The 26,382-nt window shown below is 48.9% G+C and overlaps 1 protein-coding gene across 6 annotated transcripts in view; it reads right to left on the reverse strand.

Annotated features, from left to right (window-relative positions):
• The window catches only part of LOC114136594 (receptor-type tyrosine-protein phosphatase mu-like), a 91,201-nt gene that overhangs the window by 49,483 nt on the left and 15,336 nt on the right, over positions 1 to 26,382 (reverse strand). For all 6 annotated transcript variants that reach the window (XM_028004652.1, XM_028004648.1, XM_028004647.1 and 3 more), the window contains exons 3-17: positions 15,571 to 15,738; positions 15,380 to 15,489; positions 13,035 to 13,113; positions 12,338 to 12,453; positions 12,094 to 12,268; positions 11,647 to 11,759; positions 10,829 to 11,009; positions 5,875 to 6,025; positions 5,611 to 5,783; positions 5,413 to 5,522; positions 5,148 to 5,349; positions 4,973 to 5,075; positions 2,195 to 2,376; positions 1,773 to 1,867; positions 932 to 968 (exon numbers count right to left, since the gene is read on the reverse strand). In XM_028004652.1, coding sequence (XP_027860453.1) covers positions 932 to 968; positions 1,773 to 1,867; positions 2,195 to 2,376; positions 4,973 to 5,075; positions 5,148 to 5,349; positions 5,413 to 5,522; positions 5,611 to 5,783; positions 5,875 to 6,025; positions 10,829 to 11,009; positions 11,647 to 11,759; positions 12,094 to 12,268; positions 12,338 to 12,453; positions 13,035 to 13,113; positions 15,380 to 15,489; positions 15,571 to 15,738 — 1,995 coding nt within the window. The remainder of the gene's footprint in view (positions 1 to 931; positions 969 to 1,772; positions 1,868 to 2,194; positions 2,377 to 4,972; positions 5,076 to 5,147; positions 5,350 to 5,412; positions 5,523 to 5,610; positions 5,784 to 5,874; positions 6,026 to 10,828; positions 11,010 to 11,646; positions 11,760 to 12,093; positions 12,269 to 12,337; positions 12,454 to 13,034; positions 13,114 to 15,379; positions 15,490 to 15,570; positions 15,739 to 26,382) is intronic.

Raw genomic sequence — 26,382 nt, forward strand, 5'->3', positions numbered from 1 at the left:
AACTGTGGCTAATGCTACATATAGCTGTTCCTGTTCAGGAGCCTCTGTGAACCGCTGATGCACATAAATAATTTATATTTGTGTCTTGGACAGAAAACATTAAATTCTTCTTTCCAGATGATTAAACTGTTGATGACTTCAATAACTGATCAATAGAATAAGAATCAATTCGTCAAAATGTTACTTTCTATTTATGTCAAAAATGATTGGCTTTAAGTTCTTTGTTTGAACTTAATTCAAACTTTTCTCCAATACATTTTATTGTTTAGAGTAAATAAATTGTTTATTAATTATTGTATATTGGAGAGAGTTTGTGTTTATTTCCTTTGTGTTATTTTAATATTTCAACCTAATCAGGCAGCATTTACCGATAATTAATAAGACTAAACCGCCTAGCATTTATTATCATCATCATTCTGAATATCACATATCTCAGCCATTTTCATCTAAATTATTAGTTTGACTCATACTTTCCCTCAGCAGTTATTAATAACCAAACCAGAGTCCTTCAGCTGCTGGACGTCCCACCGTCCCACCCCGTCTCCAACCCCGTCCCCCAGTCCGTCCCTTCTTTCGTCCCCCGTCTGTTTCCATAGGAACCGGGTCTAGTGGTTTGCTGCCCTGCAGGAAACCCTCGTTGACAACAATCCTTCTGGAATGACTCAGACAACTATTCGTAGAATAAATGGGAACAGTCAGTTTTGAAAAATGGAAAAACCTTTTAACAGAACATTTAGTTTGAAATCTATTAATAATATACCTGAAATATTCTGTAACAATAATTGCAAAACAAACGGCTAAAGTTTCTGGAATAACACATCTGAAACACACATAAGAAACACATCTGGAAGAAATATTGTTATTTCTACATGATCTGGGACCAGTGCGGCCGATCTGGGACCAGTGCGGCTGAGAGGAGCCTCCATCTTACCTTTGGTGGCGACTCTCACACAGTCGATCTTTGTCTCCTGGTGGAGAGAGAAACAAATTAGTTTCCTGTCAACACAACTGCAGACATATGAGCTGTCACATCTGGCTGCATCCGGCAGGAACACACACACACACACACGCCCACACACACACCGACGTACACACACACACACAGACAGAGAGACAGAAAGACTCACAGACTCATCGTAAACAGAGCAGGCAGAAGGCAAATGGCTGTGGATCAGTGCCTCTGGTGGCATTTAACAATCCTCTCACACACACACACACACAGTGAGGCTGGCTTGGTGAAAGGCGAGAGAGAACATCTTGCATGTTTCTGGTTTTAACAAACAAGCGACAAATTAACCACAAGAGCTCATGAATATTCATGCTCACACACACACACACACACACACACACAGCGTCTGTGTGTGGTGACAGTAAAAAGCTCTGCTACGCCTGCATTATTCAACACACACACCAATTAAAGCTCTGAGCATCAATAATGAAACTAACACACTCCGATCTGTGTGTGTGTGAAAGTGAGCAGTTATCCTTTAATTGCAGCAATATGTGAGCTGAGACACACACACACACACACACACACACACACACACACACTGAGCTCTGTGTTCCTGGCTCTGGCAGCAGGAACAGGAAGTGAATGTGAAGCTTTGAAGGAACGAATATTTCCCATCATGCCGCTGATGCACAGAGGCATGATGGGAAATCCTGACCTCTGACCCCTTTCTGCAGACCACAGAGACGCCTGCGTCCTCCATGCGTCCTCCTGGAGGGACGCCTGCATATAACCAGTATAACCAGTGTGACCAGTGACTCACCCCGTTAGCCGAGCTCACGGCCTGGTAGTAGACCCCGTAGCTCTTGTGCGGCAGCAGCGGCGCGTTCCAGTAGCCGCCGTAGGTTCTGTTGTCTCCTGTCCAACACACAGGGTTAGGGTTAACCGACCCGTCCCACACACTGTTCACCTGCTAAAAGCTACAACCAGCTCTAGGAACTACATCGCAGTGACCTCTGACCTCATACCTGTTGCTACAGGTTACCTTGAGACAGAATCGTGCAGGTTTAACCTGGTAACTGGTTAACAGCTCCAGTTGCTCAACAACTACAGAAGAGTAGCCTAGCTAACTACTACAATGGCAGTACAGCTACCATTGTACATTGTAGTAGTACCATAGCTAGTTAACTAGCTAGTTAATTAGTCTAAAATTAACTTGGCGAGTAACTAAGCTAGTTAACTAACCAACGCAGAAGGGCGTGGGGCTCCTCAGGTCGGTCATGGGCAGCTCAGCGCTGAAGTAGTACTGGGAGTTCAGCAGCGAGGCGTTCTGGAAATGGATCGGAACCGGGTAGCAGCGCAGGATCTCTGCAGTTCCTCTCTTCAGCCTGCGGGGGCGCTCCTCCTCCACCACCACCTGGTACTTACTGCCGGGGACACACGTCATGAGACCGTTCCGCTTGTGACGCAGAGCAACAGGTGAGCTCGCAGCAAAACCTCAGAAACATAACTTGGTCTTAACCAGCTGGTCAGGATACTAAACGGTTGGTTAGTTAGTTTAGTTAACTAATCTAAAAACAAAACAATCCAGTCAGTTATTTTCTTGACAATTAATCTAAGAATCAACATACATGATTGTGATGTTAATGAAATACATTGACTCAATGGTAATAAATACCATTTATTATCAATATGTCCCTGAACGCACCGCGCTCGGCGCCCCGATTGCACCTGAATGCACCGCGCTCGGCGCCCCGATTGCACCTGAATGCACCGCGCTCGGCGCCCCGATTGCCCCCGTGTCCTGAGGGATGGTGGGAACAATAGTTGTGTTTCATGCATCACCATGTGCCGCTCTAACGTCCTCTCAGGATGTAGGACGGCAGCATTGTCCCATTTCCTGCTGGACAGGAAATGAATGGAGGCCAGGAAGACCCCAACCCTCCGTGCGCAGCGACTCTCATTGTTGAGAGGAAACGGATCCCATCTCTACTTCCCCCAGAGGCGGAACCAGAGACATCTGATCGCTGACATGTAGCAGCACCTGTCCTGACCTGTGTTTTTCTGTGCATTTATTTCGAGTTCTCTGTCTCTGAGTCTCCGTGTTGTTCGTCTCCCCTTGATTAGTTCCCAGGTGTGTCTCATTCCCTGATTGCCTCCTGTGTATTTAGTGTCACCTGTGTCTGCGTCCTTGTCTAAGCTGTCGTTTCGTTTAGCCTCTGTCGTCTGTGTGCCCAGTTCGTCGTCCAGTCCTTCCTGTAACCCACTGGTCTCAAACTCCAGTCCTCCAGCCGCTGTCCTGCAGGTTTTAGATGAGCCACAGGTACAAAACACTGGAATGAAACGGCTTAATGACCTCCTCCTTGTGTAGATGGGTTCTCCAGAACCTTAATGACCTCATTATTCTATTCAGCAGAGGCTCATCTAAAAGTTGCAGGACTGCGGCCCTCCAGGACTGGAGTTTGAGACCCCTGGGTAACCGGTTGCTACCGGCGTGCAGCCCTGCCTTCCGCTCGGCTGCCCGGTGTTTTTGGACTATGTTGGACTGTGTTATTCTGGACATTCATCATTAAAATAATTAATTTATTACATCCTGGGTCTAGAGCGTTCTGCCTCACCACTGATCACCACATGACAGCACCAGGCCGTTCCAACAAAGTATTTGGCATCATCGTAAGCCACCCTAATATGTAAAAAAGAAAATGTATAAACTTTATAACAGGCCATGTGATAATATATATATCAGCTGCTACTCTAGGCGTCCTGATGTTCCTCCTGCGCTGCTAAAGCAGGAGAAACACAGAAGCAGTAAAATGATTTACTGATCCTCCACAAAAAAGGCAGAAAAACAACTGAAGAAGGGAGAGAGGCCACGATGTTCGTAGCAGAGGCTGAGCTACACTTTTTCATTGTCCATCAAATGATAAGTTAATTACATTTTATTTCCATTTTTATGTCATCAAGCTGAACATGTAGCTTTTTCTCTGCAGTGAGAAAGTTTTTAAATCAGGTAACATGAAGTGATCAGATTTGATTAAGGATCTGGTCGTTTCCGCTGCTGGACCTTCTCTGTACTGCAGGCTAAATGCACCAGAAGCCTGAGCCACCAGCGGGCAAATAGTTCTGGTCCGATCTAGACTTCGGGTCGGGATACGGATCTAAATTCTAGAGAAAATGCATCTTTAAATTTGATCAAGTATTTGCAGACTAAGCCATCTGTATTGTTCCATTTGTGATTTGTTAAAACAATCAGAGATGAAGAGCCAGCTTGTTCTAAATAAAACACTTTTGTCTTCAAAAGGTCTGGTTCTAAAAACCAACTTGTTTAATTGGTACCGGTACCAGCAAGTACTGAGACTGGAGACCAGATTAGCAGAAAGACTTGAACTGGATTGTCTTAATATGTAGTGACGTGTTCAAAGAATAGGTTGAAATATTCAGCAACATTATTCAAAAACAGACTGTTGTATTCAATTTACTCTACACACACACACACACACACACACACACACATATATTGTCATTTGTGGCCTCTAGCTCCTCCACTACTTCCTTCTCTTTCTTTCCTCCCACTCTTGTGTCTCTTTATCTCCTTTCTTCTTTGACAAACCGTCTCCAATCACATTCCTCCGTTCTCGCAGAGTGTGTGTGTGTGTGACAGTAATCTGATTACAGCTGCAGGTCGCTTGCAGCAACACCTTTTGTCCTGCGATGTGAAGCTGCGCTGTCAAAGCTCAAAGCTCAGTTAAATTTAAACACGACGACACGAAGCACCGACTCAATTACCACGGCAACACACACAGTGGAGCCCCCCCTCCTCCCCCCGAGCAGCTCAGAGGAACAAGGCGGTCCCATTAGAACCCGACCCGGTTCCGGATTGGCCCCACCCACCGCTTCTTATTTGAACCAATCACTGGTTGCCCCGCAGCTGTCCACATGGCAACCGTTTCCGTAGTAACACCTGGCAGAACGACTGTAGGAGGTTCTGCCAGGTGTGAGGGTGGGCGGCGTGCCCAGGGCTACCTGACGGGGGCGCCGCGGCTCTGAGCGGGCTTCAGCAGGACGGTGACGGACGAGTCGGTCTGGTTGAGAGGGGGCTCCTGGTCATAGGGTGGCATCAGAGGGGCTGGGGGTAAATAACAAGGGGGGTTAGACACAGGGGCAACTTCACCAGAACAACAAATTAAAGCCGACTGACCAGAGATTCTGGTGGTGAACTGGGTGATGACTGGGGGCCCGAAGCCCTTGATGGTAGAGGCTCTTATTGTGAAGGAGTAGGTGGAGCCTGGCGACAGCCCCGAGAACACATGGCTCGTCTCATTGGCCGCCTTCAGCACCTTGCCGCTCTGATTGGACAGGTCGAACTCTGTGTCGAAGGAGCTCAGAGCCTTGTAGGTAATCTGTGGAGAGACTGGGTGTGAGAGCGGGCACCACGGCATTGTGGGTAATGAGATTGATCTGACCTCGTAGTGGCGGATCAGGCCGTAGGCGTGCTGCGGCTCCCTCCAGCTCAGTCCGATCTGCTGCTCATAGCTGCGGCCCAGGATGGAGTCCACCGGGACCGCACCGGGCACTGCAACCAGAACCACACCGGGTCACTGGAACTGGGTCAGACCCACAGAGACCCACTCAGACCCACTCAGACCCACTCAGCATCGTACCGTCCTGGTCGGTCAGCACCAGCAGCTCCTCGCTCTCCTTGTGTCCCTCCTGGTTGCTTAGCAACAGCTTCAGGCTGACGTTGGTGAATGGCGGAAGGTTACGCACGGTGTGCTGCGGCTGCGCGCTCATGGTGTCCGACACCACCTCCTCCCCCACCTGCTCCTTCACCTCCCTGCAGGAGACAGAGGCTGAGGTTCACCAACTGGCCCCGCCCACCAACTGGCCCCGCCCACTGCTATCATTGTGGCTCCCACTCTGCTTACCTGGTGGCTCCTGCAGGCCGGTAGCGGTACTGCACCGTCAAATTGTAGCGGTGGCATCGGGTCACGTTGTATCCGAACGGCTGCCATCGGACCGTCACCTGTTTGGACTGAACGTCTGCCACCAGGAGGCGCCGCGGGCCGTGCATTGGATCTGACAAACACACCAGCCAACGATGAGACGCCGCGACTGCGAGTCGCATCAGGACTTTACCCCACCGCCAGACTTTAACCCCGCCAGACTTTAACCACCTCCAGACTTTACTGCCTCAGCAGCCTCAAACTCTGGGCTCAGCCAGTTTTCTGTGGTTCCTCTGCTGAGGTTCTGTGGCTCAGTCCAGCAGGTCAACTCTACTAACAGGTCCAACCATCCTCTCACCGAACCAGAACCATGTGGAGGGAACCGTCGTGTTCTAATCCCAGACCTCCAGAACTTTCAACTTCATCTGAGACAGAGATTAAAGGAGCACACTGAGCGCGCTCATACACACACCTAGACACACACCTAGACACACACACAAACAGCAGCCAATCTGGGTTCAGTATTTCTGTTTCTGGATGACAGACAGAGATCCACTCAGAGGAGGAATGATGGATGAAAGCAGCTCAGAGCAATTTCTCCTGACAAAACTGCCTCCCTGTGTGTGTGTGTGTGTGTGTGTGCAGAACAATACCTTTCCTGTTCTCTCTTACCTTTCATCTGTGTGTGGTCGATGAAGGCTGCTCACAAACTTCCTGTTATTGAGCTGTGGCCATGCACACACCCCTACACACACACACACACACACACACACAAACATACACACACACGCCCTCTGAGGTTGTTAGTGCAGCACAACCGCAGCACGTCTGAGCTTCTTCTCGATTGTGGGATGAAAGATGGACAGAACGCTAAAACTCTGCTGCATGTAGAGCACACACACCGTCACACACATACTAACATCGCCACGGCAACAATTGGGGTCGGGGTTCAAGGAGAGAAGGAGGGGTTGAGGTGGATCCTATTACCCATAATCCCCAGGGGGAAGAGAATACCGCCTCATGAAATCCTTCAATTTCTCAAAGAAGAAATGTTTCTGAGTGACAGATGGACACGTCTCTCTGTTGGACACGTCTCTCTGATGGACGCGTCTCTCTGATGGACGCGTCTCTGTCCAGCAGATTTTCAAGCAGCCACTTGTTGCACTGGAACTAATGGAACCAAATGGAGTTCTGTTCCGGCTCCATATTTAAGGAACCGAGTCTTCAGGTCCAAACGGGTCGGCAGGAGACTCGGTCTGGACCCGTCTTCAGGTCCGCCTGAGTAACTGTTTTTAGAAACAGTTTATTTGGTTCCGATGGAGGTTATGCAGAGCGGTTCCTGTCCACTGTCGCCATGTGCTTGCTGAGGAGTTGGAGCTAATGCCTGGCGCAATCAGCTGGATCCGACCAAAGATCTGGCCTGGAATCAGTCGGACCGCGTTCCTCTGGAACAACAGGTGTTCAGGTTCTGCAGCGGCTCGGACCTGCAGAGTGTTGCTGCTAAACAACTTGAGGTCTGATGACCCTCTGCTGCACCATGTGACCCGCCTTCCTCCTCCTCCTCTTCCTCCTCCTCCAGTCTGACTGTTGAAAAGTCGCCGCCTCGCTGCCTGACCTTTTCAGCCAACGCCACCCTGACTGATTGAAACAGATTTCCTACATGACTCTGGCATTCAGCCACTGACACACACACACCTACACACACAAAGCAGCTGCTGTGAATTATATTTCTGCCCTCAGTCTCAGACCTCCTGCTTCTCTAACATTCAGTGTGATGAGGACAGATAGCATGTAGCAGTGGCGGCGCCCCCTGCAGGCAGCGCCCCCTGCAGAAGATGCATTCAGGCGCTTCCTGTAAATATGAGGACGTGTTGGACGAAGGTCAGAGGACAGAATGTCCATGGTTTGTTGGACATTCTGCTGTTCTGACCTCTCTGGGCCTCCGTACTCACATTTATAGATCTGCGTTCCTAACTGACGCCATAAAATCACAACGTTCAATTCAATCTAATACAACAAACACCAACCCAGTCCGATCCGGTTCAGTTCCATCCAGTCCAGAACTGGAACCCAACCTGCCAGGCGCGGCGGCGCGGCGTGTTTGGCTGCGATGCGCGGCGGCGCGGCGAGCAGAGCGTGAAAATCTGAGGTGGAAAAAGCCCGGATGGAGGGAAGTGAAATATTGATGGTGTTTTGCTGAGAGCCTGCAGACAAACGGACCGTCGCTCTTTAATGGATGTTAACAGAACCGGGCCGGATCTCAGGACCGCCGGCGCTCCGCTGGGCCTTCTGGTTCTGGTACTGAAGCCACGAGTTTGGCTGGTTCCGATCGCGGCACCAGAACCTTCACCAAGTTTATCTCAGGAACGTTTCTGGTTGGTCCACCAGAACTTCACGTCAACAAGAATCATTTGGACCACACTTTAGATTCTGCAGGTTCTGGTTTTGCCACACCATCCAGCTGCTGGTCCAATCAGAAACTCAGGATTAACGGACCGGTCCAGAATCTGGCACCAAACTGCTCTCTATCGATCGCCACAAAGAACCCGACCGTTGCTCCAGAACATCTACAACAGAACCACCGGCTCCAGTCCAGAACCACCGGGTCAGGGTGGTCTGTGGTACTGCTACAAGTCTGGTTCTGGAGCAGAGGTCCAAACTCTGGATGTGTTCTACAGAACCAGAGGAACGGACCCTGAAGTTCCTAATTTCAAGTTCTTCCCACCAAAGCGGTTCTGGTACCAGGACCGGTTCTTCTCTGGTTTCATCCAGCAGATGTTTGGACCTCCCGGTGTTAGGTTCTGGGGAAGGATCCGGGTCGGGGTGGAACCTGTGAAGATTTGATTTGGGTGTGAAAGTTCTTCTGGAGCCCAGTCGGGTCTGGATGGATCAATGGAGGATTTGAAGGTTCTGGATCAGAACCGAGCCAGAAGTTGGCGACAGCGGATGTTTGTGTCACCAAGTTGAGTCGCCTGACTGAGCGCCGCGTCCTAAAGCGGGTCTGATGGGAACGCTCATTCATTATTAAACACACACACGCGCACACACACACACACACACACACACACACACACACGACTGCTCCATAATTCATCTCCAGTCAGATGAATAAATAAAAGCAGCTGAAGACACAGATGAGTTTTATCAGAGCGAACATGATCGCTCAGAAGCTCACCGAGAGTCTGAGCTGCCAATCACACACACACACACACACACACACACACACACACACACACACACACCACACATCTTTTCGTGTTTCTGCCTGTTTCCTGCTGTTCTCTCTGAGGAGCGTTTGTTTTTATCAGCTGACAGCTCAGACGGGTGGAGGTTATCACAGCTTGTCTGACGGGTCTTTCAGGAGAACACCAACCTGTTGGAGAACCTCCACCTGCACCAGGCAAAGCAGAACCAGCAGAACCACCTGGTGCAGGTGGAGGTTCTGCTCATCTCAATAAATACCCAGAACTTCCTTATTAGACAGTTCTGCAGGCCCAATCAGAACCGGTCCAACATGTACGACCCAATCAGAACCGGTCCCTGGCCCTCAGGCAGCAGCTAACGGTTGTTGTGGTAACCAATGAATTTTGGTTGATTACTCTGATGATTGAGTGAATAAACATTCTGCAGGTTTTTCATCCAACAACTTCCATCCATTTTATGCAAAATGGGAAAAAAATTTAAGATGCAAATGAACAAAATTTAATTCATTTAAAAAATCATAAACATTAAATGCAATAATCAGGTTCCTTTACTGAATCTGGAGCCGGTGAAGATGAAACGAAGCGACCTGACGAGGTTTGAGTCTTCATAACTGTTTTAGCTTCATTGATGCTCGGAGCGTATTGGGGGATTGGGGGTTCAGGGTTCAGGGTTAGGGGTTCGGGGTTCAGGGTTAGGGCAGCTACTACCTTGTTTTATGTTCTCCACTTAATGATTAATCAATGTCTAACTTAGTTCATGAGATAAATTCATCAGGTTTATGTGATTGATCATATCAGCAGTTAAAGCTCATCTTCATCAAGAACCTCCAGAACCTCTTGATGGAAACCACAGATGGATCAGTCCAATCGGTCCAATCGGTCGGTCATTAAATCCATCAGAACCAGCAGAACCTCGGTCAGCTCCATGTTTCATCTTCAAACCGCCAGAAGATCTGCTGACGAGTCCAGAAAAACACAGCAGCACCCAAATGCATCATCTCCCCAGAACCAGTCCAGAACCTGAGACCGGACCTGTAGCGAGGAATTCACTCAGACTAGCATCAATATGAATAATAATAATAATAAATCAATAACTGAATTGATTCTGATGTTGAACCTGGAGGGGAAACCAGCATCTGGAAACTGAATGATAATTATTGTTGTTATAAGTGAAGTTATTGGCGGTTCCTGTTGTTCTGCTCAGACATATCAGAGTAATTACTCCATAAACATCTTTCACTCTCAATCTATTTTTAATGAGCTGTAAATATTTATTATTTATGGAAGCTAAATATTTTATAACTGAGTGTGTTATCAGTGACATGAAAATAAACGGAAGATAAAACCTCCAACATTTCAGAACCAAACCCAGATAATAACAACAACAACAACAATAATAATAATAAACATAAATCATAAATAAGAGGGAAGAACCTCCAGAGTTCTGCGGCTGCTGCACCTGTTTAATTAGCTAGCTAATTGCTAATCACATCCTGTTTGTTGTTTGCACACATTAAATGTGTGTGTGTGTGTGTGTGTGTGTGTGTGCTATGAGAGCTCCACTCAGGGCTAATGAGTGCAGCACTAACGAAGCAGGCTGCCTTAACGAGCTCACTGTTGGCCATTAGCCGCCTGATGAGTTAGCTTAGCATTAATGGTCCAACATTGACGTCCTGAAGAGATAAGGCGGCCTGCAGACCAGCCATCCATCAGGTACCACTGGCTTCACTCACCTGCACACTTGGTCCTGGCTCTGAGCGGCGGCCCGGGGTTTCCAGTCCCTCCTTCCAGGGGCCTGGTCAGCAGAACGCTGATCTCGTACTCTGTGTCTGGGTCCAGGTGTCCGATCTTGTGGGTGGGCTTGTCGACAGGTGTGGTGTCGATCAGCATGCCCGCCGTCGTACGGTACTCCACCTGGCAACCGGGACAGCGTTAGAACCCGGAAGCTACACAGAGCAACCTGTAAAGCGAACCGGAGCAGGATTGAAAAGATGTGGTGAGAATCCATAATTAGACGCCAACCTGACTCAAGAGGAGCTTCGATGTTCTTAGAGCCGTGGTATGCAACCAGAACGTCTCAAAGATTTCTAGAACCTTGTTAGCTGATGTTTACAGGAGTTCAGTGCCATGAGGGCTGGATGGATGCAGAACCAAACAACCAGGGGAACATTTTCTGAGATCTTCTACAACCTTACAGGTTCTACTCCTCAAACACACCAGAACCTCGGTAGAGTCCAGTGAAACCAGGAAGGGCGAACACCAGGCTCCTGCGTTGGACCTGCGTGACGTTACCAGTAGCTAGCAGGAACTCTCTGGAAGGTTCTTGGACTCCATGTGGGCCTTACATGAGGAACCACCGTTCCTTCACACCGAGCAGACCTCTGGAAAACCGCAGTACATCAGCAGAGAGCCGGAGAACCCCCTGACCCGTCCCTAACGGGTCCAGCAGAACCTCAGTTGATGACTGGAACCCAGGTCAGACCTCTGGACCCTCCCGACCCGCCACCCGCAGACCAGCACAGCCAACGGTCAGTGACAGACCAGGACTCACCTCTCTGTCGACGATGGGTCCGTCTCCGTTGATGGAGTTGGCGTTGAGTTGGATCCAGAGGTAGGTGGCGCCGACCGCAGTGAGCTGAGGTGGGGCAATTGGTACCGGTGGTTCTGAGGGAGCAGGAAATCCAGGATCAGTCCAATACACACACAGACACACACACTCCTCAGGGTCTCACTGGCCTCTTAGCGAAGGGGGAAAAGTTAACGAGTTAATTAATATTCGTGACCTTCGGCGAATCACAGCAGACCTGGATTCTATTACCCAGAATCCTCAGAGGAGCTGCTCCACTTCCTCCTGACCCAGTTCGAAGGCACACACACACACACCCCTACACATACACACACACACACACATACACAGGTCTCCTACATTCAGGTTTCATCCCTTAAAACAGTCAGACAGGTAAAAGTGTCCAGCAGCCAATCAGAGGCCAGGACTCACGTTTGACTGTGAGGTCTGCGTAGGAGGACACGCCCACTCCTCGATCTGATTGGACGATGCAGCGGTAGCGTCCCGAGTCGCCTTTGGTGGTGTTCTTGACGTCGAAGCTCGCCACGTAACGCCGGGGGTTCACCGGCCTGGTCTCCTTGGCAACGGCCTGCCGACCCCCCATGCCCTGCGACCCGGAGAGCGGCAGTGAGAGAGGAAGGGGGCGTGGCCAAACCATCGCCGTGGGCAGACTCACCTGCAGGTAGAGCAGCAGGTGGCGCTGCGGCTGGCCGTTCACCGTGCATTGGAAGGAGGCCGTCTGGCCGGCGTTCACCTCCACCGCCTTAAGGTGCAGCGGGTGGGGTGTGCTCACTGCACAGGGAGGTCAGAGGTCAAACACTGAGTCAGCAACACAGAGCAGACACACCTGGAATCACACGGGATGACTGCCTCTGACACACACATGTTTGCGTGGCTGTCTTTGTACAGCCTAAACCTTCCTGTAACCCAAACTCAATTCACACCTTAGTCCTAAATCTGACCCCTGACCCAAAAACAGTGTTTCACCTTGTGGGGACCAGGCTTCGGTCCCCACAAGGTATTACAAACACACACACACACACACATACATCAAAAATAGGGCAGCATCTAAACTGCTGCTGGTTGGATGAGCAGTGAGATAAACAGACGCATGGATCAAAGTCCATGCTAATCAATTTATATTTTAATGAGCTCCCCTGCCTGCACACACACACACAGATAGATACACAGACACACACTGATAGACACACACACTTTGACCTTGTTTTTAAGATGCCAGTAGAACTTTTAACATTATTATCCAATTAGGTACCCAAACCTCGTTAATCAATTAGAGACCTGCTCTGGTAAGGGGCGGAGCTTGCTTGTTGTTGTTGTTGTGTGTGTGTGTGTGTGTGTGTGTGTGTACTTACTACACTGATGTCCCTGCAGAGTGATGTCTCTGATGGCCAGGACTCCTCTCTGCCCGGTGCTGACCGCCTCAAACAGAACCTGGAAGACAGCAGAGGGCAGTTGGGACTCGACAGATCAACTGGGACTCGGCAGACCGGCTGGGACTCGGCAGACCATCTGCAGCTATAGCAGTTTAGCCTCAGGCTAATTGTCTAGTTGCATACTTAACGTAAAGTGATAATTATTAAACCATTATGGATTACAAATTGCAAACAGCTGCTCAGTTAGCCTCTGTTCTACAGTGAGGCGTTAGCGTTAAGCTAATATAGTGTCCTATGGGCCCCATGCGGGAACCTCAGGAACATTTTATTAATGTCCAGTTAGAGCGACTCCAGGTCAGTTCAGGTTCCTTGTTGAGAAATCCATCGTACTTCCCACAGACCTGGCAGCACCGAGTCCACCCCGAGTCTCTGGGCCCCGAGTCTCACAGCAGCTAGCTACTTATTTTAAACTAGTCTCTTCGCTCTGTTAACAGTTTTATTGTAATAATAACAATAATGATAATACATTTTTTCTGATGGCGCCTTTCAAAGCTCTTTAAGTCAAGAAACGAACTATAAATAATAAAAGGCAACAGATCAACAGACTTTTGCCTTTTATTTATGTAACTTTATTGTAGATTGAAAACCCGATAGACTGAGACTGTTGGACATTTGGACAGAGACGTTCTAGTTCAGCTGAGTGTCCAGGTCATCACTCCTCCACCACTGTGCAGGACGTCCTGACCCGCTGTCCAGAGGACACTTCCACTAGTTTCCGTCCTCCGCCAGAACTGAACCTTGTGACCTCAGCAACATGTAAGAGGACAGACATCTCTCAGGTGTCCCCTGGTGTCTCTCAGGTGTCCCTGTCCAGCCGTGCAGCAGAGAGGACACGTCCTCTCAGGCTTCGGGGACAAACAGGAAGCTGATGATGGACCAGCTGCGATCTTCTCTGGGAATGCGGACACATTCCATGGTCTAATCGTCATGGAAACCGCTACCACACTTCCTGTTAGTGGCCAGAAACAGGAAGCGCTCCTCCCTCCATCTGTTTTCCTCCACTTCCTGTTCCAGAACTCTTCCTCTACTTCTCTCCATCCTCCTCCTCCTCTTTCATTTACTCCGTCACTAATGAGGTGGATGAGCTGTTGCCATGGTGATGTAGCTAATTAGTGCGCCTCGCTGTGATGACGGGGCGGCACTTCAAACACCTGCATGTCTGTCTCTGATTGGCCGGGAGCCGGAGACCGAACCAGAGGAGACGATTCAGAACATATACAGGTTTGGACCCGGCCAACCTAGTCCCAACCTAGTCTGGGGACCTATTGGTTCCCTTTGGGTCCAAAGGGAACCAATATGGAACCAATATGGAACCAATATGGAACCCAAAGCAGGGGCGTAACTTTGTGCTGCAGGTCGGTGGAGAGGCATTGTGAGGAAGTGAAGGCCTCTGATCTGATGAAGTCATGTGACCTTTTTCTGCTACCAAAGCAGCCAAAGTGAAATGTGAATACATACAGTCCGACTCACTGAACTAGGATCTACGTCCTGATATGGCTCGTCAGATTAATAGCACCGCCACACATGTCCCCGCCAGTCTTTTCTTCAGAAAGTTAAACCTGTGACCCAAAGGGAACCAGTTGTGTTTCAGACAGGTGACTCTGATGACGCGCGAAATGCAGACGGAGGTCAGGAAGTGGATTTCTCCGGTTCCTAACAGAGCAAAATGGATCACAGTGAGTAGCTATTGCCATAGATGGGCTGGAACAGACGAGGCATCTCAAAAAATAGGACTATATTTATGATATGATCCGTATTATCTCTGTAAAAAAGACTTGTCATATAATCTTGAGGATTTACCCGCATGGAGGCGATCCATACAGAAACCCCATTAAAAGATGGTTCGGCCAAGGAAGGGCGGCTACAATAATATATCTACCTTACATATGAACGCTGGTCTTTCTAAGTAACTGTCCAATAAAATCTGAAAGTACAATTTAAACGATGCGATTGTTGCCTATTAGAAACTCGGCGCGGTAAACTCTTAGTTTTCACACCTCCTGTTTTTAGCTGTAGATCGTTGATCCACTTTTCTCCTCTTTTTTCGGAAAGTTTTTAAAATTAACTCCCTTGTGACCGACTCCCTTCAAAACACGAAAATAAGTTTTATCTTTCTGTCTGTTAGAACGGCTGGAACAACCATACAGGACTCAGACTTTAGGCTTTTCCTTCCTTCCTCCATCTGCACTGGGTGGATTCGGCGCTACGTCATCCGAACCCCGGCAATGCAGAGCCTGTAGACCAGGTGTGTGCACGTGTTTTACCTGGTAGTGATTTGGCCAGAAAGTGGATACAGCAAGCTCCACCCCTTTCCAGATGTGGTAGGCGGGGCCAGAAGAGTTAATGACAGGAACTCCCAGAGGGCTGTTGTTCTCTGTAGGTAAAACAGACACACCTGAGAGCTCCACCCACACATCCAGAGCCCCTCCCACAGACAGCCACGCCCCCGCCGTACCTGTCACGTAGACGTTGAGTGTGGCGGGCGCGGCCCCCTCGCGGCCCCCCGCCTGGTAGAACTGGAAGCTGAGGCAGTGCGTGTCGTTCTCGCGGAGCGGCGGCAGCAGCAGCTGGGCGCGCTGGCCGCTGTAGCGACCCGATGTGTTCACAAACAGGAAGGAAGTACCTGGAAGTCACCATAAAGATAAAATAAAAGCCCGTGGACCTTCAAAATCAAAGACCAGATCCCCAGACTGGTTCCACCCTGAGCCTCCTGGGTTAACCAGGCAGCTGCTAAACATCACAGGCGTGTGATGTTTCACCGTCAAAATAAAAGCCAACACAAAACTTTCAGATTAAAAGTCTGATGGTGAATAAAAGCAGAAAATCAATAACTCATCTGCAGCACCGAGACACAAACTGCTGGTTTAATTGGAAGACTTCAGAATAAAAGCCCCTGCTGCCTGTGAGTGTGCACGTGCACGTGCACGCCCTCATTAGTGTGCTTTGATGCCGCCAACCTGACTACAGCTGTCAGTCAGACGCTTCGCCGCTGCAGGTCGCTTTGCAAAGTTTCTGTGAAATGTAAACTCGCTGTGTGGGTTGAAGGGCGTCTCCATGGTAACCGGAGGAGAGAGCGGCCTGCGACGCGGCGACGGCTCTGGGGCTGTCAGTCCTGTTGCCCCGGAGACGAATCTCACCTGGCTGTGATCCCATCAGTCCAACAGATTAAAGACTGGACCCATCCAGAACCAGAACCAGAACCTATATGGATATTTATTGTTGTTTTATTCCTCTATTTGTTATTGACTTGCAGTAAAACTAATTTGGCCTTTGGATTAAATAAACCTGAATCTATTTTTAATAAACATATTAATAAACTTGTGAATTAACCGATTCACTGCTAGTGGGCGGGGCTAAGCCACCGCTGCTAGTGGGCGGGGCTAAGCCTCCATGGTTCAGGGCTTTCAGTACGCCTCTGGCAGCTTAAAGTGTGGACCAGAACCAGCTAACCCATCAATCTAATGTTTCTGTTCCCTGACGTTCTGCCTCATCAGAACCTGTCTGATTACATCTACTGGGTTCTGGACCACAGGAGCCTCCTCCAGGTTGGGTTGGAGCAGGTTCTGTCCGACCCGGGCCAGGAAACAGTCGGTTTTTCCTCTCTGCAGGAGAGTTCAGAACCGGATCGACCTCCAACCTCAAACAGACAATTCTCCAATTTGAGACCGACTGGCTGGTCCACCGCTAACAGGACTCAGTGTGTGTGTGTGTGTGTGTGTGTGTGTGTGTGTGTGTGTGAGTGGGTGTGTGTGTGTGTGTGTGAGTGTGTGTGTCAGCAGATCAATAGCCCTTGAGGAGAATCGATTAGAAAAACAAGAGCTTTAATCACAGTGGAGGGAGGAAGAGGAGGACTGATGAAGAACAAAACTTTGGTTCTGATTGGTTCTGATGAGCTCATTTACATGGAAATGTTCTGGTTCTGATTGGTTCCTAAACACCGGGTTCTGTCCCTGTGGCTCGGTCCAGCCTGTTCAGCCCAAACGCTGAGAGAGTTCTGCTTGGTACTGATCCGGTCCAGACCCTTCTTCATCCTACGAAGACCTCCATCATCAGCGGGTTCATGACCCGGTCGACCAATCAGAGCGGAGGAGGAACAAACACCAACAGCTGCCTCCTTCACCTCCCGCCCCTTTCTCACCTGTCGGCCAATCACAGCTGAGCCCTACCAGCTCCAAGCCAATCCCAGCAGGGCCAGCTCACTCTCTCTCTCACACACACACACACAGATGGAGGCGTAATTCTATTACCAGAGTTGTATCAAGACGTGAGGAGAGGCAGCTGCAGCGCATTGAGGAGATTTACTGACACACACACCAGCAGGAAGTGTGTGTGTGTGTGTGTCCTGCCTTCCTGCTGTCAGGGATTTATTTCAGGAGCTGATTGAAAGTTTAAATTTCTGAAAACATCAAACTGATCTTCAGTTTAAAGGCGCAGTCACACATTCATTCAATACACACTGGTTCCAAAACCAGTATGAACCAGTTAAGCCTTCATGAACTGGTGATAACAAATTGGCTAGTTATCCCTTCAACCTCTGACCAGTAACTAGATATCTAACAGTCAGCAACCAAACAGCTACTAACCAATAACCACTTACCGACCCGGTAGCTGCTAACTGACCAACCGTTAACCAGCTAAACAAAGGCTGACAGTCTTAACCAACCCGCTGCTGAGGTAGTCAGCTGGTTAACAGATGTCTAGTTTTAACTCACCCGCTGCTGGTCGGAACCAGAGGTAGTTAGGGCGGTGACGGGCGGAGCGCCTTCTGTTTCCAGGTCATGACCTCTGGAGCTTTTCAATGTGTCTAAGTCAGCTGGCGTTCAGTGTGCAGCAACAGGCAGGAGAGGGGCAGAGCCCCACCAGGGGGCAGCAGAGATCCAGACCCAGACTGCATGAGGACACCGAGCCTAAAGGGACTGAGACCCAACAGAACCAGAGTTCTGCCGGGTCTGAGGCAAGGATACGATCAGAGGACCCAGAAAATGAAATCTTATATCAGTTACTATCGATGACTAGGTCACAGAGAGGTCAGGCCCTGAGATACAGAGGTCACAGAGAGGTCACCATTTCTCTGCAGAGCCGACCCATCAGAACTATGATGGGTCTACGATTGGCTGTGTCCAGGACAACAGGACTAGTCTGGCTGTAATGTGTCTAAACCAGGGGTCACCAACACGGGGCCCGAGGGGACCTTGTCAGTCGCCCGCAGAGCAAGTTCTAAGTTTTTTTTAAAGTAAATTACAAAAAATTTTTAAATAAATGGCTTTATGTATAAAACTCTTTTCTATGGTTAAAGTTCAGAACTGCTCAGACGCCTGCAGGATTTTATTGGAGGGCAGCAGCGCCTGCAGCTGGATGGCTGGACCCACGGCTGGACCCACGGCTGGACCCACGGACCCACGGCTGGACCCACGGCTGGACCCACGGACCCACGGCTGGACCCACGGACCCACGGCTGGGCCCATGGACCTGCTCTGCGGCTGTACGGCTGCAGCCGCTCTGCCTGCCTTAAGATTTTCCTTGAAGTAAAAAAAGAAAAGAATAATTTCTGAAATTTTTATTATCGAACCCTCTTTATAATTAACAAAATTGTGGAGAGAAAAAAGATCTTTTGTGTCAAAACATCTTGTACGTAGCGCACGTCTGAGTCTGTGGGGGTCAAAGGGCACCCAAAGCTAAAATCTTATTGGTCAGTTTACTTTTGTTTATTTGGCGGCTTGGCGCTTTTTCTGTAAGCTAAAAATGAATGACAGGGGGCGTGCCGTGGTGGCGTAGCGGTTAGCGCGACCCGTATTTGGAGGCCTTGAGTCCCGGACCCGACGACATTTGCCGCATGTCTTCCCCCCTCTCGTTTCCTGTCAGCCTGCTGTCATATAAGGGGCACTAGAGCCACAAAAATAACCCTGGAGGGGTAAAAAAGAATGACAGGAGTTTGAACCTCCCGTAGTTCTAAGAGCTGTTTGGATCCCGGTCGAGATTTTTACCGTGTCGGTTCTGGCGGGTCGTCGGTTTCTGAGCTTCTTTGATGTTCCAGAACTGGAGAGCTGGTGGTCGCCTGTTAACTGACATCTGCTGCTCTTCCTGAGCGTCACGCTAAGACTGAGGGTTAAACAATTTAATCTAGTGGAAACGTTCCCCAAAAAAGTAGAAACTAAGCAAACATTGTTGCTTCACCTTCTCCTCCTCTGGACGTCTGACTCCACCTGAACCTGGGAATCAACATCCTCCTCTTTCCGTGGATCTCACGGGTTTATAGGCTTTGCTTCCATGTCTTTATCGTTTGTGTTAAAAAAAACAGGCTGCGCTGCTTTAGTGCTTTAGGTTTGTTCTGGTTTTGTGCGACGCCACATGATGCACGTTGGAGAGGTGGTTGTGCTCCTGCAGGTCAGGTGCAGTGATAGTTTTATACCCTCCAATCTGTCGGACAGTTTTTTTCGACATCTGCTGGTGTCAGCCAGCTGGTGACTCGTCAGCTGTTCAGTTCACAAAACCACAAAAAAAGCTAATAAACCGGCGACCCGCCAGAACCGCACACTGTAAAAAGCTCAGGTGGGATCTTAGAACTACGAGGTTCAAACTCCACTCATCATTTTTAGCTCACAGAAAAAGTAAACTGGCCAATAAGATTTAGGCTTTGGCTGCCCTTTGACCCCCACAGACTCACACTGATGTTTGCTACATACAAGATGTTTTGTCACAAAAGAACTTTTTCTTCTCTCTACAATTGTGTTTATAGTAAAGAGGGTTGGATAATAAAAAATACAATAATGTTTCTTTTTTTATTTAAAGGAAAATCTCTCAGTGCGTCCAGCTGTTCAGCTGCAGCTGCAACAATCCAGACTCTCAGTGACTTGTGGGAAATTTAGAATCACACAGAAAAACTCCAAAAGGGAATCAAACTTAAAACTCTGAACTGAGAACTTCTGATCACATAATAGCAATTAACCATATCTGTCCTTACTGATAATTATTGTCAGTAGTCCCTAACATTAATATGATCAGGCAGCATGTATATACACATACTGTATATGTATTATTGTTATAAAGGCTGAGCCAAGAAAAGTTATGTCTGTATCAAACAAGTAGCCCTTCGTGTTACTCTGGACCCGTGAAGCAGCTCCCAGTCTCAAAAAGGTTGGTGACCCCTGGTCTAGAGTAAAGTTAGGTGGAAGGAGGACCTTGGCAGGGGTCCGTTTACAGGAGTTGGGCTCAGCTCGGCAGGAACAGAACTCTGAGGGCCTCATGCGACGGGATGCAGACGCATCAGAGCAGCCGACGCTTCAGGCTCCACAGCGATGACATTCTGACCAGGAGGGGGCGTGTCCAAACAGCAGCCAGGTAAAGAGGGCGGAGCCAGTAGCCAACACACCTGTTAACTTCTAAAGTCATTTAGACAATGCAATGCTCTTTGGCCAATGGGAAGATAAACATGGAAATCATCACCAAAGCAGCAAATACAGATTAAACAGAGCCACAGATGGGGCCCACATGGGCCCACAAAGTGTGATTAGCTGGAGCAGAGCTGACCCATGTGTGGCAGAACCCAGAGTCAGTCAGTCCGTCCGTCACATTCAGCAGCAGAGTTTGCAGCAGCGTGCCGACACGCTGATAAACCCTTTAACACTCGTTAACCCAACAACTCTCACACACACGGTGTGTATTATTCATGAAGAGTCGACTTCTTCCTCTCTCTGTCGCTCGCCCGACTCACCTTTAAACACTGTTTACCTGCAGCTGTGTGTGTGTGTGTGTGTGTGTGTGTGTTATCTGTTTTCACTTTAAAGCCAGAACGTGTGTGTTTGTGTTTAACTCGTTTTAACAGACACACACGCTGAAAAGTGTTTTTGACCTCCAGGTCTCTTTGACACAGAAAGGCATTGTGGGAGTTATCACACGACGCACAGCCAGGCCGAGTGTGTGTGTGTGTGTGTGTTTATATTTGCCTTGCAGCTTCACAGAGTGTGTGTGTGTGTTTGTTGTGTACAGCTGGCAGTGAGCTGATAACAGGCCTATTAGAAATATTAATACACCCTGAACCCACAGAGACACACACCAAAGGCATCCACGGAGCGGGGTGTGTGTGTGTGTGTAGGGGTGTGTGTGTGTGTAGGGGTGTGTAGGCATGTGTGTGTATGTGTGTGTGTTCCCTCCGCTCGTTCTGATTGGAGCCAATCAACTAAAACACAGAGAGGCGGTGTTCCTTCAGCCCTCAGCAGTGACTGACAGGCAGACAGAACCTTTCAAACCTTCTGATGTTTGGACCGGACCGGACCTGATGCTGGTGAACCAGACCAGAACCTCACTGAGATGCTCCCAGGTCCAACCTGTCCACTGAGGGGTTGGATGGGTTGGATGTAGGAGTTCCAGGGTCTACAGAACCAGACAACACGGCTGGAACTTGTTCTACGGCCTGCAGAACCGGGTCCAGAGAAGCATCTGTGGAGCTGACGGGTCCAGCGTCCCGACCCGTTCTGTGTTTGTTCTGGTCGGCTTCAGTAAACGCCAATGGTGCCGACTGCTGCAGAACCTGAAATATCAGAACCGCTGAGAGAATCTGGACCGGAGCGACAACAGAGGGAACGCTTTGGTTCCTGGTGACATAGAGGTCCAGTTACTGGGCCGGTCTGAAACCGGTCTGAGCCTTCAGGCTCTGTTTCAGGTCGGATCCGGGCTGTGGAGGGTTAGTTTGATTTAATGTCCTGCTCAACGCTGCACACACCAGCCGGGGGGAGACTGACCTAGAGAGGTGTGTGTGTGTGTGTGTGTGTGTGTGTGGGTGGGTGGGTGGGTGTGTGTGTCTGTAGGGGTGGCTGTGTGTGTGTGTGCTGGGTTTGGCTGTAGTTAGTCACACGGTGAAGCAGGAAGGAGGTGAACTCTTCCTCGTCCTCCTCTTCCTCCATAACTCACGGTGAACAGACTCTAACCGCCTCCTCCTTGTGTCCTCGCTCAGCCTGTCTCTCACGCGATTGGCTCTGTGATTTAGGACTGCTGCATTCTCATTCGTCAGCGGGTTAACCTCTGTGAGCACGAGACAAACGGCGCGCGGCCGGCGTTATCTGCCCGGCTCATTGTGAACTCCGGCTGTCCGTCCATAACTCAGGCAGGAAGTGTGGCAGGTCAATAGGAGATAAGACAAAGGCGGCGGCGGCGGCGGGCCAAACGGAGAGCCAGCGAGCCTTAAAGCGACGGTTCGATACTTCATTACTCTGACAACAAACCTGCAGGAACAGCAGTCTAGCCGCCTGAGGACTGCACCACTTCACCTGAGCTTCGTTAACCAGCTAATTAACTCCATCACCCGACGGTGTCCACATTCATGACAACAAGAACCACTGGAACCAAGAAGCCTGAACAATAAAACCTCCAGGAATCGTTTTCAAGAGAATCACTGAAACCACCATGTCCTCCAGGTCAGGGAAGACTGGGAATGTTCCAGAAACAAGCAATGATACCAGTTACCACGACGACCCAGATGATACGCAGCTCTACGTTATGATGCTACCAGGTGACCTTTGACCCCATGCAATTACTGAACATTTGCTGAGAACAGATAAATGTGTGGATGAGACAAAACTTTCTGAAACTGGAGTTATTATACAGGAACAATCCAGAGTCATAGATCTAGGGTTATAGATCTAGTTGTTCCATCTGTAAACTAGAGATCAGGCTGACCTCTGACCTCTGTCCAGACCCTCCAGAGCCACATAAAGCCGGTTCCACAGTGGTTCTTCTCCCAGCTGCAGAACATTTCCAGAACCAGAGACTAAAGTCTCGGATCAGAGAAACTCATCCAGGCTTTAGTTTCTCTTCAGTGGCTTTGATTCCTGCAGCAGCGTCTTCACAGGTCTGATTGACAACCCAACGGTCCAGAACGCTGCTGCTGGAGTTCTGACTAGAACCAGGTGGGTTTCAGGTCCAACCAGAGTTCTGCTTTTGTTTCATAACAAAAGCAGCCTTCAACACCATCCAGCCTCTGCTGCTGGGTGAGAAGCTGCGGAGGATGGGTGTCAACGACTCAGTGATCTCCTGGGTGACTGACTACTTGACAGGCAGGCCACAGTTTGTCCGTCTGGGCAGTGTCCTGTCTGATGTGGTGGTCAGTGACGTAGGAGCTCCACAGGGAACTGTGCTTTCTCCCTTTCTCTTCACCCTGTACACCACTGATTTCCAGTACACTTCTGAGTCATGTCACCTACAGAAGTTTTCTGATGACTCAGCGGTTGTCGGGTGTAAAGGGGATGGAGGGGAAGGGGGAGTACAGGACACTGGTGGACGGCTTTGTGGAGTGGTCTGAGCAGAATCACCTGAGGCTCAACATTAGTAAGACCAGAGAGATGGTGATTGACTTCAGAAGGAAGAAGATACCTTCACGGCCACTAAAGGTCAAAGGGGAAGTGGTGGAGGAGGTGGAGGATTACAAATACCTGGGAGTTATAATCGGCAACAGACTGGACTGGGCATCTAACACTGACGCTGTGTGCAGGAAGGGGATGAGCAGACTCTATTTTTTAAGGAAGCTGAGATCCTTCAATGTGTGCAGCAAGATGTTGGAGACCTTTTATCACAGTGTTGTTGCCGGCGCCATCTTCTTTGCTGCTGTGTGTTGGGGAAGCAGCATCAGAGCCAGCGACTCTAATAGACTAGACAAAATCATCAGGAAAGCTGGCTCTGTACTGGGACTAAGTCTGGAGTCCCTGGAAACTGTGGTGGAGAGGAGGACACTGAAGAAGGTTCTGTCTATTATGGACAATAAACAGCACCCTCTCCACCACATAGTGGACAGACAGCGGAGCACCTTCTCACATAGGCTGCTCCAGCTCCGCTGTCGTAGGGACAGATACAGGAAATCCTTCCTGCCACATGCCATCTCACTGTACAATAAAAGCTAAATCATTGTTCTGCACTAATCAGTCCAATTTGCACAACTGCACTGTGACACACTTGCTGTACATATATTTACATATACATATCTGCATTTTGAATCTTTGCAAGAACTGCTCTAAGCTGCTTTTATATTGACAGCATTTTATATTTTTACAATTTATAGCATTTTATATTTTATTTTTATTTTGTCTACAACTGCTACTCAGTGGTGGTTGTTGTGTGTCTCTATGCTGTAACTGCAAAGTCATTTCCCTGCTGGGATGAATAAAGTACTTCTATTCTATTCTATAAGTTGAGCTTCACGAAGCGTTTCTAAGCCCGTCCTTGTTTCTTGCCTCTGGATGTTTTGCTTTTTGCTTGTTTGTTGTTTGATTTTCCTTCTCACCGTAAAGATCTTTGCTGAAATTATGCTCTGCTAATAAAGTCACTTTGCCTTGCAGCGTCCAACAGGAGGCCAGACGTTCATGAACCTGAAATTAGTCCGACTCTTACCAGGGTGTCCAGGGGCCTCATGCATAAAGCCTGCGCACTAAAAATGTGTGGCACCATATTTTATGCACAAGTTGGCATTTATAAAAATTGACTTTATGTCAAAGGTTGTGTAAATATACACTGCTCAAAAAATAAAGGGAACACTCAAATAACACATCCTAGATCTGAATGAAAGAAATATTCTCATTGAATACTTTGTTCTGTAGAAAATTGAATGTGCTGACAACAAAATTACACAAAAATCATCAATGGAAATCAAATTTATTAACCAATGGAGGCCTGGATTTGGAGCCACACACAAAATTAAAGTGAAATAACACTACACACTGATCCAACTTTAATGTAATGTCCTTAAAACAAGTCAAAATGAGGCTCAGTATTGTGTGTGGCCTCCACGTGTCTGTGTGACCTCCCTACAACGCCTGGGCATGCTCCTGATGAGGTGGCGGATGGTCTCCTGAGGGATCTCCTCCCAGACCTGGACTAAAGCATCCGCCAACTCCTGGACAGTCTGTGGTGCAACGTGACGTTGGTGGATGGAGCGAGACATGATGTCCCAGATGTGCTCAATCGGATTCAGGTCTGGGGAACGGGCTGGCCAGTCCATAGCTTCAATGCCTTCATCTTGCAGGAACTGCTGACACACTCCAGTCACATGAGGTCTTGACATGAGTCACAATGTGACATAAGTCACATTGTCCTGCATTAGGAGGAACCCAGGGCCAACCGCACCAGCATATGGTCTCACAAGGGGTCTGAGGATCTCATCTTGGTACCTAATGGCAGTCAGGCTACCTCTGGTGAGCACATGGAGGGCTGTGCGGCCCTCCAAAGAAATGCCACCCCACACCATTACTGACCCACTGCCAAACCGGTCATGCTGAAGGATGTTGCAGGCAGCAGACCGCTCTCCACGGCGTCTCCAGACTCTGTCACGTCTGTCACATGTGCTCAGTGTGAACCTGCTTTCATCTGTGAAGAGCACAAGGCGCCAGTGGCGAATTTGCCAATCCTGGTGTTCTCTGGCAAATGCCAAGCGTCCTGCACGGTGTTGGGCTGTGAGCACAACCCCCATCTGTGGACGTCGGGCCCTCATACCATCTTCATGGAGTCGGTTTCTAACCGTTTGTGCAGACACATGCACATTTGTGGCCTGCTGGAGGTCATTTTGCAGGGCTCTGGCAGTGCTCCTCCTGTTCCTTCTTGCACAAAGGCAGAGGTAGCGGTCCTGCTGCTGGGTTGTTGCCCTCCTACGGCTTCCTCCACGTCTCCTGGTGTACTGGCCTGTCTCCTGGTAGCGCCTCCAGCCTCTGGACACTACGCTGACAGACACAACAAACCTTCTTGCCACAGCTCGCATTGATGTGCCATCCTGGATGAGCTGCACTACCTGAGCCACTTGTGTGGGTTGTGGAGTCCGTCTCATGCTACCACGAGTGTGAAAGCACCACCAACATTCAAAACTGACCAAAACATCAGCCAGACAGCATAGGTACTGAGAAGTGGTCTGTGGTCCCAACTGCAGAACCACTCCTTTATTGAGTGTGTCTTGCTAATTGCCAATAATTTCCACCTGTTGTCTCCATTTGCACAACAGCAGGTGAAATTGATTGTCAATCAGTGTTGCTTCCTAAGTGGACAGTTTGATTTCACAGAAGTTTGATTTACTTGGAGTTATATTGTGTTGTTTAAGTGTTCTTTATTTTTTGAGCAGTGTATATAAACTTTATCTGTGAACAATAATAAACTATAAAGAGTCAAAACTCACAAAATCCTCTGAAATCTGATTCAGTTATTTAGACCAAAAAGCATCAAACCTGATGATTTTCATGATTTTAATATTTTAGTGTTTAAACGATGAACCTGAACCACATTTATCCTCAGACAATAA

This window comes from Xiphophorus couchianus, chromosome 21, assembly GCF_001444195.1.
Source record: "Xiphophorus couchianus chromosome 21, X_couchianus-1.0, whole genome shotgun sequence".
NCBI lineage: Eukaryota > Metazoa > Chordata > Actinopteri > Cyprinodontiformes > Poeciliidae > Xiphophorus > Xiphophorus couchianus.